This window comes from Hemicordylus capensis, chromosome 1, assembly GCF_027244095.1.
Source record: "Hemicordylus capensis ecotype Gifberg chromosome 1, rHemCap1.1.pri, whole genome shotgun sequence".
NCBI lineage: Eukaryota > Metazoa > Chordata > Lepidosauria > Squamata > Cordylidae > Hemicordylus > Hemicordylus capensis.
Window position 1 is genome coordinate 223,267,166 of NC_069657.1, and position 15,824 is coordinate 223,282,989.

Consider the following 15,824-nt stretch of genomic DNA (forward strand, 5'->3'; position numbering starts at 1 on the left):
GCCATTTAGCATTGGCCCAGCACTGCTTTCCTTCTCCTCAGGGGCAGCACAGCTGGACCCATAAACCACCACAAAAGCAATGAAGAGACGTTTTCATGTGCATAAGAGTAAAAATTCAACAAGCCTTGGAGTTGGAAGAAAATATATTCAGTTTGCACAATAAATTAAACACCACTTAACCATCTTTTCCTTGAACAATTAAAATATTGTTAGCGTTATGGACGGAAGTGTGAGTCTTGGCAGGGACTGTATCAATTTCATAGAAACTAATTATTTCTGAGGTATACAAACCAATCAAGGGGAAAGGATCTGTGTCCCTGTCCCCCACAATCATGTTGAAATGCAGGTAATGTAAATTCTTTTTAATCTATAAGATTTTCTCATGGATATACACATCTGGACATTTGCACATCATGTTCCTGAATGATTTTTTTTTAAATGCCAATTCCTAAAGATTTATGTTGCTTTTAAGGAAACACCTTTCCTTGATTTATGAGATATACACAGGAAGCTGCCATATACTGAGTCAGACCATTGGTCTATCTAGCTCAGTACTGTCTTCACAGACTGGCAGTGGCTTCTCCAAGGTTGCAGGCAGGAATCTCTCTCAGCCCTATCTTGGGTATGCAAGGGAGGGAACTTGGAACCTTCTGCTCTTCCCAGAGCGGCTCCATCCCGTAAGGGGAATATCTTACAGTGCTCAAACTTCTAGCCTCCCATTCATATGCAACCAGGGCAGACCCTGCTTAGCTAAGGGGACAAGTCATGCTTGCTACCACAAGACCAGCTCTCCTCTTTATCCTACTAAACTCTAGAGGCTGTATTTTCCTTATTGATTGTTTCTCATACTGTAACTCAACCACTGATGCATAGTGATGCTCCATTGCAGTAAGTTTTCTGCTAGCTCTTGCACAAGAGTTCATGGAACAGCACTTACACGTTTTCTACTTCTGTTCATGGTTCTTTTATCCAGACCAAAGTTCAATTCTTCTTCCTCAAAACAGGTCAATGTGAAATAGTTTTTGAGTCAGGAGATGGGGCTTGTGTATCATTAGTTTCTTCTATAATCTGAAAACATCACTTGGGCATAAACATCCTAAAATGACATATATAAGTGTGTGTGTGTGTGTTCATATTAAATGTTTATCTCTGTCTTTGTATGTAATTGTGCTTTTCAACACCAAGATTGGATACTGACCTTCTACTTTCACACTCTGGATTTTTGTGCTACTATTGATCTTATACATTTGTCCTTGAAGTAAATTTTACTTGCTGCAAGAACTATAAATGTTGTTGGCATAAACATATACTTTGAATTTAAGTGAACTAAAGTTATAACCTATAAAATCATTATTTTTATAAGGATTGTCTCTACAGATAGCTTGTGATAACTGAGAAGAGACAATATGAGTGAGAAACTGATCTCAGAAATGAGTTTCAGAAATGCCTTGGGATAGCATCTAGAAAAGAGGTTAATACTGTAACACTGTAATATTAACACTGTAATATTGAACTGGGTTACAAAGAAGAATTGACTACTCTGTAAAATGACAGTATAGATCATTAACAATTCAAAGAAATTACTAGGCTTGCCACCTGAATATATAGCTCCAAAATAAGGAACACAGTGTAAGATCTTAATGAAATAACATATGGTATGTGTCTGAACATTAATTATACTTTATTAGAATATACTGTAATGTATAAGATATATTTATATAATAATTACACACGTGGACAAATGTGTTGGTACCCCTCCACGAGAAAAGAAGAAACCACAATTGTCTCTCAAATAACTTGAAACTGACAAGCGTAATTGGCATCCATCATTGTCTGTTCCACATGTAACAAAAATCAGACCTTGCTTTAGAGTTTGGATGCAACAGAATATTTCAAATAATAACACAAATGAAAATGGCATGGACAACAGTGATGGGACCCTTAACCTAATATTTTGTTGCAGAACCTTTAGAGGCATTCACTGCAAACAAGCAATTCCTGTAGCTCTCAATGAGACTTCTGTACCTGTCAACAGGTAGTTTGGCCCACGCTTCCTGAGCAAACTGCACCAGCTGTGTCAGGTTTGAAGGGTGCCTTCTCCAGACTGCATGTTTCAATTCTTTCCATACGTGCTCAATAGGATTTTCATTTGTGTTATTATTTGAAATATTCTGTTGCATCAAAACTCTAAAGCAAAGTCTGATTTTTGTTAAATGCGGAATAAACAATGATGGGTGCCAATTACGTCTGTCAGTTTCAAGTTACTTCAGAGTAGGGATGTGCGAACTGGTTCGAATTCAAACCAGTTCGAATTTGAACTGGGGTGGTTCGAAGGTTCGAATTTGAACCAAACCAGCCATCAGGTTCGAGCTGCAGGTTCGAATTCAAACCGAAACGGGGTGGTTCGATTTGAACCGGTTTGGACCTCCAAAAGTGGGTGGGATGGTAGCTGGCACCCAGGGGTGCCTGCCACCCAAACCCCAAAGCAATCGGACACTCGCACGATTTTTTATTGAGTTTAGAACAGTTTTGGCTGCATACTGTCATCATGACATCTTCCTCCACTCAAAAAAGGCAGGAGAATGCAGAAATATTATAATTTTCAAAAATTCATTAAAAAAATTGTACAAGTGTCCGATTGCTTTGGGGTTTGGGTGGCAGGTACCTCTGGGTGCCAGCTACCACCCTACCCATTTTTGGATGTCTGAACTTGTTCAAAATGGTTCGAATTCAAACCGAACAAGGGGGAGGTTTGAGCAAAACCAAAACCGAGCCACCCCCTCCTGGTTCGAACCTGGTTAGAATTCGAACCAAACCGGGCAAACCGGTTTTGTGCACATCCCTACTTCAGAGACAATGGTAGTTTCTTCTTTTTTCGTGGAGGGGTACCAACACATTTGTCTACGTGTGTATATTTACTGTCTTTTAAGTCTCTGTAGTGTTTATTTGGTCGTTCACCATAAATAAATGAGTTGAGTACTGTCTTTTAAGCAAGTGGTTTCTCGAATACATGGGTTCGTTTCTACCAGTCCAGAGGCGGAGGCACCATTGGACCAACTGGTTCAAAGAACCCAGGCCGCACCTAATCAGGCCGCACCTCATGGCCCCAACACCCCCCCGAGTATGACGTCAGACATGGGGGTGCTGGTTTAGCTCCTGAGCTGGGGCTGTGCGGCCCCTGTTCAGCAGTTAAATGGCCAGTGCTGCATTCACGGCACGGCCAGCAGTGGCTCTTCCTTGCCTTAAGGCAGGGGAAATGAAACAAACTGCCTTAAGCTGCTCCTGGCTGTGCTGTGAACGCAGCGCCAGCCCTAGACTAGCTCCCTAAGGGGCCACACAGCCCCTTCGGGAGTTAAATGGCCGGCACTGCAAATGCAGCACCGGCCTGACACACACTCCCGAACGGAGCCACGGGGCTCCGTTCGGGAGCCAGACCACGTCTCCCGCTTCAGACACGGGGGCAAGGCTAGCCCCCACGTCTGATGTCAGATGTGGGGGTGGGGTTAGTGGGGCCGCTGGCAGTCAGGCTCCGCATCTGAACTAGTCTTCATAATATTTCTGCATTTTCCTGCCTTCTTTGAGTGGAGGAAGATGCCATGATGACAGTATGCAGCGAAAAACTCAAGAGAGAGAAAATGAACAAGTGTGTCTTTCTCAAAAAGAGCCACTTCTTTACAGGCCTGACTGTTCTACTCCGCAAGGCATCCCTCTCACCACCTGCAGGGGCAAGGGCTGTAGACTGCTTTCTAGATGCCTGCAAGGTAGAGCCACCCTCCTGTGGTTGTGTGTGCCATCTGCTGCAGTCAGTGGCCCTGCCCTAGCCTGAATGACAAAAAATGAAACAAACTTCATTTCTTATTAACTTGAAAAGGAACCCTACATTTTAATCCTAAATAAGGAACAGTCCTTGAAATAGGGAGCAGGCATGCCTAGAAAGGGCTTATCCAGCACTGTGAATTTAAGCCTAGTCTAGTGAAGGAGAAGTTGTGCTTGGAAATGTTGGTAGCAATCTATCTGCAACAGCAAAGCCATGGTACTTAAATTGTGTGTAGTGATGTAATCCAGATGCCTTTGTGGTAGCTATCGTTGTCTTTGCTCAGTGTGGCCCTTCCTGTTACCTCCACAGCTTGGTTGGAGGTACATGCACATTGAGGGCCAGATCTATGTTATGTAAACTTGTTCTGACGCTTTGGGCGGTTCTAGGCACATGCACTAGGAGAATTATTGAAAGCCATTATGATGTAGTGGTTAGAGTATGACCTGGGCTCCAGTTCCAACTCAGACCTAAAGCTCACTGGTGACCTTGGGTCAGTCATTATTCCTCAGCCTAACCTACCTCACAAGGTAGTTATGAGAATAAAAGAGGGGGAAATAATCATGTATGCCATCCTGAGCTCCTTGGAGGAAAGGCATGACAGGTCCATGAGTAGGACTTGAGATGCCGAAGAGAGGGCCATGACAGGTTCATATGGTGAATGCAGTCTGGCAGGTACCCCAGCTCCAAGCTGTGTAGGACTTTAAAGGTCAAGACCAGTACCTAATCTAGTCCGGAAGCTGACTGATACACCAATGAAGCTACTGCACGGTGGGTGTAACATTCATGAAGTGACTTGTGCCCATGAGCATCCTTGCAGCAGCCTTTTGGACCAGCTGCAGCTTCCAAACAGTCTTCAAGGGCAGCTCCACATAGAGCACATATTACTTTGGCATATTAGCATGTAGAGAACATATTATTTTGAATTTATTTCAGAGTACAGTGTTATAAAACACTATGTGCAGACGAAGAAATCCAAACTCTTACCTACAAGCCAATAAGTATGAGTAAAAGTTTCAAAATGCCATTGTGCTATAAGTATATATATAAAAGGCGAGTAATGTAAAAAACAAACAAACCACACCACCAATGCTCTATATAGCTTGAAATGGAGATACCACGAGTGCATCCCAAACCTGTAGAATATGTTGGAATCTGCTTAGTATGGATCACACTCTACCTGCCTTAGATTTATAAGTTACATATAATTTGAACCATACTTTCTTAGACTTGCATATATTTTGAAAGATCCTTAAGCAAAGAAGCAGCTATACCTAAATAAACTGAGATCTGCACAAGGTAAAATAAAAGAACTTTTCAAAATCTTCATAACAGTTCACAGCAATAAAATATTCATTTTTCCTCTGACCATTCAAAATGAATTATTCCTTTCAGCTTAGTGAAGATGTTTATATAGAACACACACATATCTGACTAGTACCTGTTCTGCACTGCTTAAAAATATATATACATCCTGTTTGTTACAGATCACCTTCCCAGTCTCCATCCAGGCACTCTTCCTTTGACTTCGACACCAGAAATTTCCATATTGTTCCAGGCTTAATTTATTCCTCCAGTTCTTTCATGCAGTGCAATAATATTTTGAAAAAAATGAGCTAGACTGTACAAACAATCAACCCTACAGATTCAAATAAAGATTTCATCATACAGTATATCTTACTGTGAAGTCTTCATGGTGGAATGAAGAAGTAGTACTCAAGTATTATCCTTTGATGTGCCTGTAAACATTTTATGTAGAATTATTGTAACTTCAGAAGCTAATATGGTTTTACAATCCTAAAGTGTTTTTAAGGTCATTGTTGATGTTTATCAAATTTGGTAGCATATTTGGTAAAAGGCCTTGTGCAATGTTAGATCTTCAAAAATAAGTGCTGCTGGTGTTAAGTTACTTGAAAATACAAAGTGCTCCCACGACATATGGTAAATTATTGCAAACGCATGAGTGTCAATTGTGAGTTGTCTGCGGTGCTTGATGTTTGGACCATTCTATTTGACTTTTTTCCAAAACAATTCTTCTAATAATTATTCTAGAGGAAACTCTGCGTTAATTTGAAGCTACTTGTTTTTTGTCTCACTAGTTTGGTTTATTTTCCAGTCCTATTCGTGTATTCCTCCCACTTAGTGCTTACTATTCTTACACTATATGTAAATAGCTTTGATTACTGTTGATAGGGACAAAAATGTTTAGTTAGAGTTGGCAACTTTAGGTATGAGGCATGAGGTTGACAACCAGAATTAATGAATATGGGGGTGGGGTGGGGGTGTATGTGTATGTGTGTGTAAAATGGATGACTAAGACATGAGGAAAAGAGGAGCTCTGACGAGTGGTTATAGAAGACTTAGAAGACTATTAATGAACTTATGATTAAATTAAATTTACTGTAAGTATGCCTCTTCTGTTTGTCTTTTTTCCACTATAGACCATATCAGTTCATATTAGGTTTCTTCAGCTTTATGAATAATATGAGTGAAGATGTCTTTAAGATAAGAGAGATTGTTTTCCTAATACGAATTACTACTGTTTCTATGTTGCTGTTGTTTTAAAGGGAGCATTTCTTGTATGCTATGAGCACATAGGAATCAGTGGCAGATACTAAATTTTAAAAATGAGTAGCAGTTTGAAGACCTATTTTTGCCATACATGGCCCTGCACTTGATTACAATCCTAAAGACACCTAGAGTGAAGTTCTAGTGGCTTCAGTGCAAGAAGCTCATAAACAAATATTTGGGACAGGGATCAGAAAGTGTACAGTGGTCCCTCTACTTACGAAATTAATCCGTTCCGAATGCACATTTTTTTTCAGACTGCAGCTTATTGTTTCACAGGCCACTGCATGAGATTTTAGTGTGGTTATTGTGCAGAATAGTTGTTGTGTTTTGTTGTGGACTTGAAAGCCCTGCCTTTTGCATGGAATTAATAACATAGCGCTTTGAGTGTTGACCAGTACCTGTTGATTTGCAGTTGATGAGATATCCATTGTAGAGGACAAAGATTCTGGTTGCAAAAATAATATATGAAAAGCCCTGTCAAATTTGCCTCTAGTGGTTTACTTCTGACAAGATCTTTCCTCACACTTTGATGCAGCCAAATTGATCCTTCTGTCTTTCCAACCTTTCTGTGTATTGTGTATATTTAGTAATGTGTTCCAAGGTATAGTTAATAAAAACAGATATTAGCCAACTTGTGTTTTAAGACTTCTCAAATTCTATGGAAAATGTTACCAGTATATTCTAATTAATTTAAAGAAAAACCCTGAAGTTTTTAAAAGTTTTTTTTTAAATCTCTGCTTTTTGTCTCAATATATTCAATGCTCTTGTTTGTAGGATGGCAGACTGCGAATAAATGACCAGCTTATTGCAGTGAACGGGGAATCTCTGCTTGGAAAATCGAACCATGAAGCGATGGAGACCTTGAGACGTTCCATGTCTATGGAGGGAAATATTCGTGGGATGATTCAGCTTGTAGTTCTCAGAAGACTGGATAGGCAAACTGAAGTGGTATGGGAAGCATTTTTGCAGAATATTTTTTAACAAGGGTTGTCTGAACCATTCTGCGACAACAGCTGTGAGGAAAGAGCTGAATTACCATTGAAACTGATAATGTTGGCATTGCTGCTTCTTATCCTTTGAAAATGCATCTATAATATTATTATAACCCCTTGTTATAGCATTGCACCACCCTTGTATTACAAGAGCAACTTGTTAGTGGTCCTGCTTTGTCTTAAACTGAAGAACAAGTTCATTATTCATTTGGTTGTATTTTATAGTTTGAACAAGGGAAACGACTATCACAGATCTTCTGATGTGAATTGGTCTGTTATGCCAGCCAATTACCTCATAGTGAAAGACAAATTAGAAGGTTGCAAGCCTATTACATAATTGCCCTCACATTGATTCTGTGAGCTCATATAGCTGTTTGCCAACTTCACAATAACAACTAGACAACAGATCTTCGTGTTATTTTCCCTAAATTTTTGGGATGTTGTGGCTTAAAAAGTAAAACTTGAACAATTTGGAAGTAATCTTAGTCTTTATTTATTCATTCATTCATTCATTCATTCAGATGTGTAGACCACCCCAAACTTCCGTCTCTGGGTATTTTACAATATAAACAGATTAAAAATGAAAACCTTAAAACAATTTAAAATCACATTCCAGTTTAAAAGCTTGAATGAAAAAAAAAAAGTCTTCAGAGACTTTTTTAACACTTGACAGAGCGATGGGGAGGCTCTTGTTTCAGCAGGGAGCACATTCCAGAGTCTTGGGGCAGCAAGAGCAAAGGCCCATCCCTGTATAGCCACCAGAGGAGCTGGTGGCAAATGCAGAATTTGCCCATCTAATCTCAATGGGTGGTGGGACTCATGGTGAAGCAGATGTTCTCTTAAATATCCAGGACTTAAACTGTATAGGACTTTGTAGGTTGTTGTTGTTGTTGTTGTTATTTCGATTTCTATACCGCCTTTCCAAAAATAGCTCAGGGCGGTTTACACAGATAAATAATAAATAAATAAAATGGCTCCCTGTCCCCAAAGGGCTCACATTCTAAAATGAAACATAAGAGACACCACCAGCAGTCACTGGAAGTACTGTACTGGGGGTTATAACCAGCACCCTGTATTTTGTCCAGAAACGTATTGGTAGCCAGTGTAGCTCTTTTAGTATAGGAGTAATATGGTCTCTCTGAGATGACCCAGGGACCGTGGCCTCATACTGTACAACTGCAGTTTCCGGGCTACGTACAAAGGCAGCTCAACATAGAGCACGTTTCAGTAGTCGACTCTGGAGGTTACCAGTATATACACCACTGTTCTGTGGTAGTTTATCTCAAGAAATGGACACAGCTTGTGTATCAGCCAAATATTTATTTAAAATAAATAAGCAAAATTATCAGAAAGCATTATACGATTGAGTCTGTATGTATTAGATTTCTTTTTTCTTTTTCTTTTTCTTTTTTGCAGGGTTTAAACCTGCAGTATGTGATAAAAGAGGCAAGAGATGTTGTGCTTTACTCTATGTATTGAAGAATAGCAGGACAAAATATTTTATCTAGTAAAATTCACTTTAAAAATTCCCTTATATGCTGTAATGTACCAAAAGGGGATTATCTGGCTATGCATGCAGAAAAATGAACTTACCCTATACTGTCACCAAATCAAAAAGAGACAATTGCACTTTTCTTTGGTATATAGTTGCCTGCAATACCTATCCACAAATTAGGTTCCTATTTTGTGCTCTGTCGGTTGTTTGTTTGTTTTTAATGTTTGTTCTGCTGAAAAGAGGACAATAGCCTTCACTTTCAGTATGGCTTTTCCAAGCAGGGTTTCCAATATGCTCACCATACCTCGAATGTCCTGTTGTGAATCCATTCCAAAGAGGTGTTTTTTCCTCATATACCTTTGTACTTCACGCCATTGCATAAAGTGTGCATGTGCCCTGTGAAGAATACAGAATGAGCTCTTGATAGAATCAAGTTCATTTTAAACAGAAATTAATTTTTGTAAAATGTGCTTGAAGTTCAACTATAATTCAGTTTGTGGCTGAAGACTGTAGCAAAGTGGGCCATGACCCAGTCTTTCCCTTACCTGAACTTTTTCCCTCCCTGCTGCATCTCAGCTTGGTACAGCAGGATATGTTTAAAAATCCATTATTTTTTTATTGGCTGGAACACTAATGGAACCTTTTCATGACAGCTCTGTTTCACTAACTGAATACTCTAATTAGGCAGCATACTGATCAGTTGTTTTATCGATTCTGTTGTTTGTCAAAGCACCAGAAAAGCAGAGGGTTTTGTGTGTGTGTGTGTGTGTGTGTGTGTGTGTGTGGTGTGTGCTGCTGTTAATTTAAAGCCGCCTCTCCTGATAGGTATCTGTGTTTAGTAGGACTTTGCTCCTAGAGATTTATACAAAAGCACATAAGAGAATTCCAAATTTTAATATATGGGAAACAAATGGTAATCTCTAGCTGAATGGAGTCTACCTTGGTCAGGTGCCACTTCAACAATTAAAATGATACCATTTCTCATTAGTAAAAAGAATTTTGGTACATTAGTTCCGTAACTGATACAGTTGTTAGTGATCTGCATTTTACTGTTACATGTCAGACATCAGGCACAGGAGCAGGCAAATATTTGGGTGTATAGGTGAAGCAGGTCAAAGACCAATAGCCTTGACAACACAGAAGGAGATTATGGTGGCTTATTTTAGCAACACGTTATCCAGATTGAGAGGAGGCAACACTTCTGAGAATTCTTTATTGTCCAGCAGCAGCAGATTGAGCTTTGGTGTCTCTGGGAAGATTCTTGGCTGTTTGAGTGTTTCAGCTAAACCAGCAACCCCATTGTGTAGTCAGCCAGTGGTCTGATTCATAGAGCTCCCAGTTTAAGCACCAAAGTGCCTGACAGATACAGCAGATACTGTATACTGAGATTGTTTCCCCTGTTGATACGAGCAGAAATTTAAGACTAGAACTTAGTCATGCTATATTACAGTTAAGACTCTCAAAATGTATAGAGAGATCAGGCTTAGTGGTGGTCTTTTGGGTGGTCAGAATTTGACAAGGGGTGCTGAGTGTGTGACTAAAATTAAACCAAATCTCAGTTTTTGTGGCGTGAACATCATATGTAAAAGAATGCCATTTCTACCACATGCTATTTGTGGTAGAAATGGCATTACATGCACATACATGGTCAGACACTTAGATAGATACATTGTGAAATGATCTAAATGTGTCAATGATAGCTCTAAAGAATCTATCACAAGTGATTGTACCATGAAAGTAAGGTCTACTTGCTTTCCATGTGAATTCAGATTTGTGAAATAGAGCCTAGGCTGGCATGGCTTTTCGAACACTTTTGAATTAAGGCAGTGTATTTTTAATAGTTATGAAAGTGGAGCATTTGTGACATTCTTTCCCCCACAGTAGAACAATTAAAACTGTAATTTAAAAATATTTCTGCTTAGTTTGTGTATCTTTATAAAAGAACTGTCAGAACAAATATAGAATGATTATTAATGGAAGAGGGAGAGAACCTTAAAAAGCCAAACACATTGGAACATGGGTTAAGGGTTTGCCATTTACTTCCCAAATCACTCTGGTGTGCATTCATTACAGAGCATATGTGGCAGCCATGGAGAGAAGGAAACCAGCTGGCTGTCAAAAAATTACCATTGGCACAGTTTTTCTTGTCTTGACAAGGCTACAAGCTGCCTTCACAGATGGAGTAATAATGGCCAGCCAGTTGTGGTCAGAAGACACTTTATCTTGAATTCTGCCTGTGATGTATATAATCCAAGCCTGTACTGAATACTCTCTAATTTAGCTTTTTCCCCAGGCCAAAAATATCAGTTTGGTGTGCTAGAAATATTTCCCTAAGGAAATATTAGGCAATGCTTAGGCTTTAGGTTTCAACTTTAAATTTTTTTTGTGTGATCCCATTGTTTCTCCTGGAGGCTACTGCTTCCTTTTTTCTTCCCTGGATGGTCTTGGCTTTTCCTTTTTGGGTTAATCATATGTGACTACAGCTAGTCATGAATCACAGAGTGCAGGAGTTTCCAGCCTGTGGTCCTCCAGATGTTGCTGAACTACAATTCCAATAATCCATAATAAAATGTAGCTGGGGGTGATGGGAGTTGTAGTTCAGCAACATCTGGAGTAACACAGGTTGGGGAACTCCTGACATAGTGAACAGAAGGATATAACTGTGTCATGTAGCTACATAACCGTCTTACTCAAGGCAAGCAACTCAGTTGAGAGTGAGGGCAGGAGAGGACAATTTCAATGTATGCATGAAGTGCCCTTACTAGTGGAGAAAAGGGGTACCTTTTAAAGGGGTGGCTCTCTTACGTTTAAAAGGGGCTGCTGGTGTCTCCATTTCCCCTCCTTTTGGATTGTGAGCCCCTTTGGGACAGGGAACCATTTTTCGTACCATGTGCTGTGTAAAGTGTATTGAGATCCTTCTTGGTTGACAAGCAGCATCTAATTACTCTAAAAATAATTTCACAACCAATGCCAAAATCATTGAAGTGGTCAGACTACAAATGCTTGTCATGTAAGTAGTTTTGAAAGTTAATGTGCAATAAAAGGATTGTAAATAACACACAAATTCAGTATCATTTAAGGGATTACTGTATAGAGATACCAAGGCTAGTGTGAAGGGAGAAGGAACTAGTGACATGATAGTCTCCCCTGGAGCATGTGCCACAGCTGCTGAATAGAACTGCTGCAGGTGTGGCCTTTAGTCTTCAAGAAGATGGGTACTACTTTTGAGTCAGGAGGATTCTTTTTACTAGCACCACAGTGTAAGAAGTGAGTACAACTAGAGATGGTTTCCTTGGTTGGTGGTTTCCTCCCATGTGTACAGTGCAGGACAACCTTTGGAGTTGTCCCTGGAAATGAGCAAAGGAGCAGTGAGAACCTTGTTTTGTAAATTTGCAGGTAAAAAAGCAGCAGAGAGAGTAGCTGTTGGAATAAGGCATCAGTGAGGTAGAGAAATTATAACAATTTATTTTATGGGAAGTCATAGGATGTAACATCTTATCTCTTCTTTGGTTTAAATGACACCCAGTGGGAGTGACCAAGCACCATTTTTTGTGGTGGTGATCCTTCAGTGAATGTGAGAATTGGGTGAGATATAGAGGTAATTCACACAATCAAAAACTGTGTTCTACCTGGGTTTGGGAGCTATGTGTGCTTCCAATTTTCGGTTGTGTGGAAGCAAGGCAAGAGGAAAACCTGGGTAGAAGTGATTGTGTGGAAGCAAGGTAGAAGGAAAAGCTACCCAGATTTTCCTCCTACCTTGCTTCCACACAATCACTTCTACCCAGGTGTTCCTCCTACCTTGCTTCGACACAGTCACTTCTACCCAGGTTATCCTCTTACCTTGCTTCCACACGATCAAAAAATTGTGAGCATACACAGCTTCCAAACCCAGGTGGAAGGACATAGTTTTTGATTGTGTGGATAACCTCATAGTTAGTCCTCAGCTCTTTAATGGTGGTTGAACTACTACTTCTGTAAAAGATATTGTCTCATATAGCTTTTTGCCTTGTATTTTGTTACTATTCGGGGGGATTGTATTTTTAAAAAAATCTGTTCGGATTTTTCATTTTTGTTTTGATTTATTTTTCTATAAATGGCCTTGAAACATTTTAGGTAAAAGTTGGTATATTAAATTGTTGATATTTTGCACCCATACATGTTATTCTGTTTCCTCTTAGGAGCGCACAGAGCCTGTTGTATTTCCAAAACTGGAATTTGAGGGGAATATTAACTTTGCTGCCTTTCCCAGGCGTAATGATGCTGCTGTGCAATGTTTTGTAGCGCATTGTCCCGAGGAGCAGTTGAAAGGTGAGTACTGGGCATCCGGTTTTGTATATTATTTCATGTTTTAAAAAGACTTTTTAGTGTTGCTTTGTTTTCTGGAATTCACATCAACTTTTAAGGCAATTAATTAGTGTAAGTGCGTACTTTGTAAAACACGAATATTTCAGGGAAAGTGGAAAAGCTGACTCAGAACCTGTGAATGAGATTCCTGGCCCAAGTTGTAACTTAAATGACAGTTCCTAGCTTGCTGCCCCGACACACAAGGTTGGATGTAAACAAATAATGGGTGCAAACGCGAGCTGCAGAACTTGCTGTCTACACTTCTTCAGTCATTCCTGTGTTCTAAAACTTAGGTGCCAAGTTCTAATATAGTACCTAATGTTGCTTTCATTGCTTTGAGTATGTATGTTTAGTGATTGTGTTTAAACATTGTTTTGCATTTATTGTTTTTGTTTGATAAATGTAAGCTGACTTGAAAATCATCTGAATTAGAAAGTGAGATATAACGGCTTTGAATAAAAAATATTATAAGGGTGCAAACTGTAGTTGTTCACACAGTTATGTTAATACAGAGTCCATTCTTTCTAATACAGAGGAAGTGCTTTTGTGCATTTATTTATTATTATTTTAAAATGTTAATACCACTTTTCCAGTGCTGAGAGTAGTTTATATGACAGCAATAATAAATGAAAAACAAATACTATAAGTAACAAGCAATAAATCTCAACTTCTTTAAAAGGAAGGCATGAGTCAAAAGCCAAGTGAGGGGAAAACGTCTTGCAGTCCTTTCAAAAATAAATCAGAGAAGTAGCTGTCCCTAGCGTTGCTTGGCAGGAGGTTCCACCGCTTTAGAGCACAAGTTATGAAAGTCCTACTCTGCTCTATTGATGTTTATGTCATCTTTACTGGAAGTACAGATGGTAAAGTGTACTGACTAGACCTCAGTAGAAGAGTAAGCTCTTGAAAGTTTAAAATCAGCACCTTGAATGGTACAGTCCCTGCTTACTGGACAAAGAGGCACCTTTTTACAGTGGCAGCTATCTCATATATAGCAGCTGTCCCTATTCTGCCCAGCATAGTGATTCTCATGTCTATGTGTGTCTTTAGATTTTCAGCCATTTTGGGATAGGGAACCTTTTCCTCATATCTTTGCCCCTCTTTGGGGACATTTCTGTTGAAAAGTGGCATATACATATGTTAATTATACTGGCACAGTAGTGCCAGAATAGTTAAGACGAGGAGTTGTTTCAACATTCTAGCATTATAAGCCTTGAATATTCCATTGGTTATAAAATCAAAACTGTCTGTCAAATCTTTCTGAGCACATGCAGACATCACTAAGTGACAAGAGACTCCACACTTCCAATTTTCGTGCAGATCCATTGAAAAATGGCTGAGATGCAGCAGTTTAAATATCAGTCCTAAGAAGAGGCACCTCATGTGTTTGCTGCACTTCTTTGCCAACAGATAACACATCTTGTAATTTTAAAAAAATGTGTTGGTGTGTCTGTGTGTTTTTAATTCATTCATATGCTGCAGGATAATCCTATCCTGTGTTGTTTGGGTAGGGGTGGAATTGACCCAGATAAGATGTAGGTACTTATTGTTCAAGGTCGGAACTCGGGAGACCATTTTGATTTGCCAGTTCTGGATGAGGTCACACTTCCTCAGAAGGAGCAGGGTTGCATGTTATTATTATTCCCATAATAACAGGGTTTAAAGTGGGGGAGGATGCGCTTAATGTTTATTTTGCCCACTGGGAGTTCTGAAGCCAGAGTTGGGAGGGGCAGCTCCTCGCAAGTGACTTCCTGGATCTGAATATAACTTCCTAGCTCTCAATGTAGGAACACTCTGGCACTTCCAGGGCTAAATATACATTTCCTTCCTCCTCCCTTTCCTTTTATGGGCTTTTATGTTCTCTCCCAACTGCCAGCAAAGGGCCTTGTCAGGGCACACAAGGTGGGGCGAGGTGGCAAATTGACTTAGGAGGGAGGCGGGGGCAGCAAGTTGGCAGGGGCCCTTGCAAAGGCACACAAAATGGTGGCAGATTGCCTTTGAATATTATCTATCTATCTATCTATCTATCTATCTATCTATCAAATGTGTAGACCACCACAAACTTTCATGTCTGGGCAGTTTAGAACAACATAAAACCAATTAAAAATGAGAACCTTATAACACTTGGGTAAAACAATGAGTCTTTAGGGACATTTTTAAAAAAGTGTGTGTGTGTGTGTGTGTGTGTGTATTCATTGTATTTACTCTATTAAAAGTTGTCAGAGATGGGGAGGTTCTTATTTCAGCAGGGAGTGCATTTCAGAGTTTTGGGCCAGCAACAGAGAAGGCCCGTCCCTGTATAGCCACCAGACAAGCCAGAGGCAATTGCAGACGAATCTCTCAATATGATCTCAGTAGGACTCATGACGAAGAAGACGTTCTCTTAAATACCCTGGGCCTTAGCTGTTTAGGGCTTTATAGGTTGTAACCGGCACCTTGTATTTTGCCCAGAAACGTATTGGTAGCCAGTGTAGCTCTTTTAGTATAAGAGTAATATGCTCTCTCCGAGATTACCCAAGGATCAACTTGGCTGATGCATTCTATACCAACTGCAGTTCCTAGATTACGTGCAAAGGCAGCCCGCTTAGAGCCCATTGCAGTAGTCAAGTCT

General features: G+C 39.8%; 1 protein-coding gene across 6 annotated transcripts in view; it reads left to right on the top strand.

Annotated features, from left to right (window-relative positions):
- Positions 1-15,824, top strand: part of PARD3B (par-3 family cell polarity regulator beta) — a 734,574-nt gene that overhangs the window by 322,870 nt on the left and 395,880 nt on the right. For all 6 annotated transcript variants that reach the window (XM_053281579.1, XM_053281603.1, XM_053281561.1 and 3 more), the window contains 2 exons: positions 7,160-7,333; positions 13,051-13,180. In XM_053281579.1, coding sequence (XP_053137554.1) covers positions 7,160-7,333; positions 13,051-13,180 — 304 coding nt within the window. The remainder of the gene's footprint in view (positions 1-7,159; positions 7,334-13,050; positions 13,181-15,824) is intronic.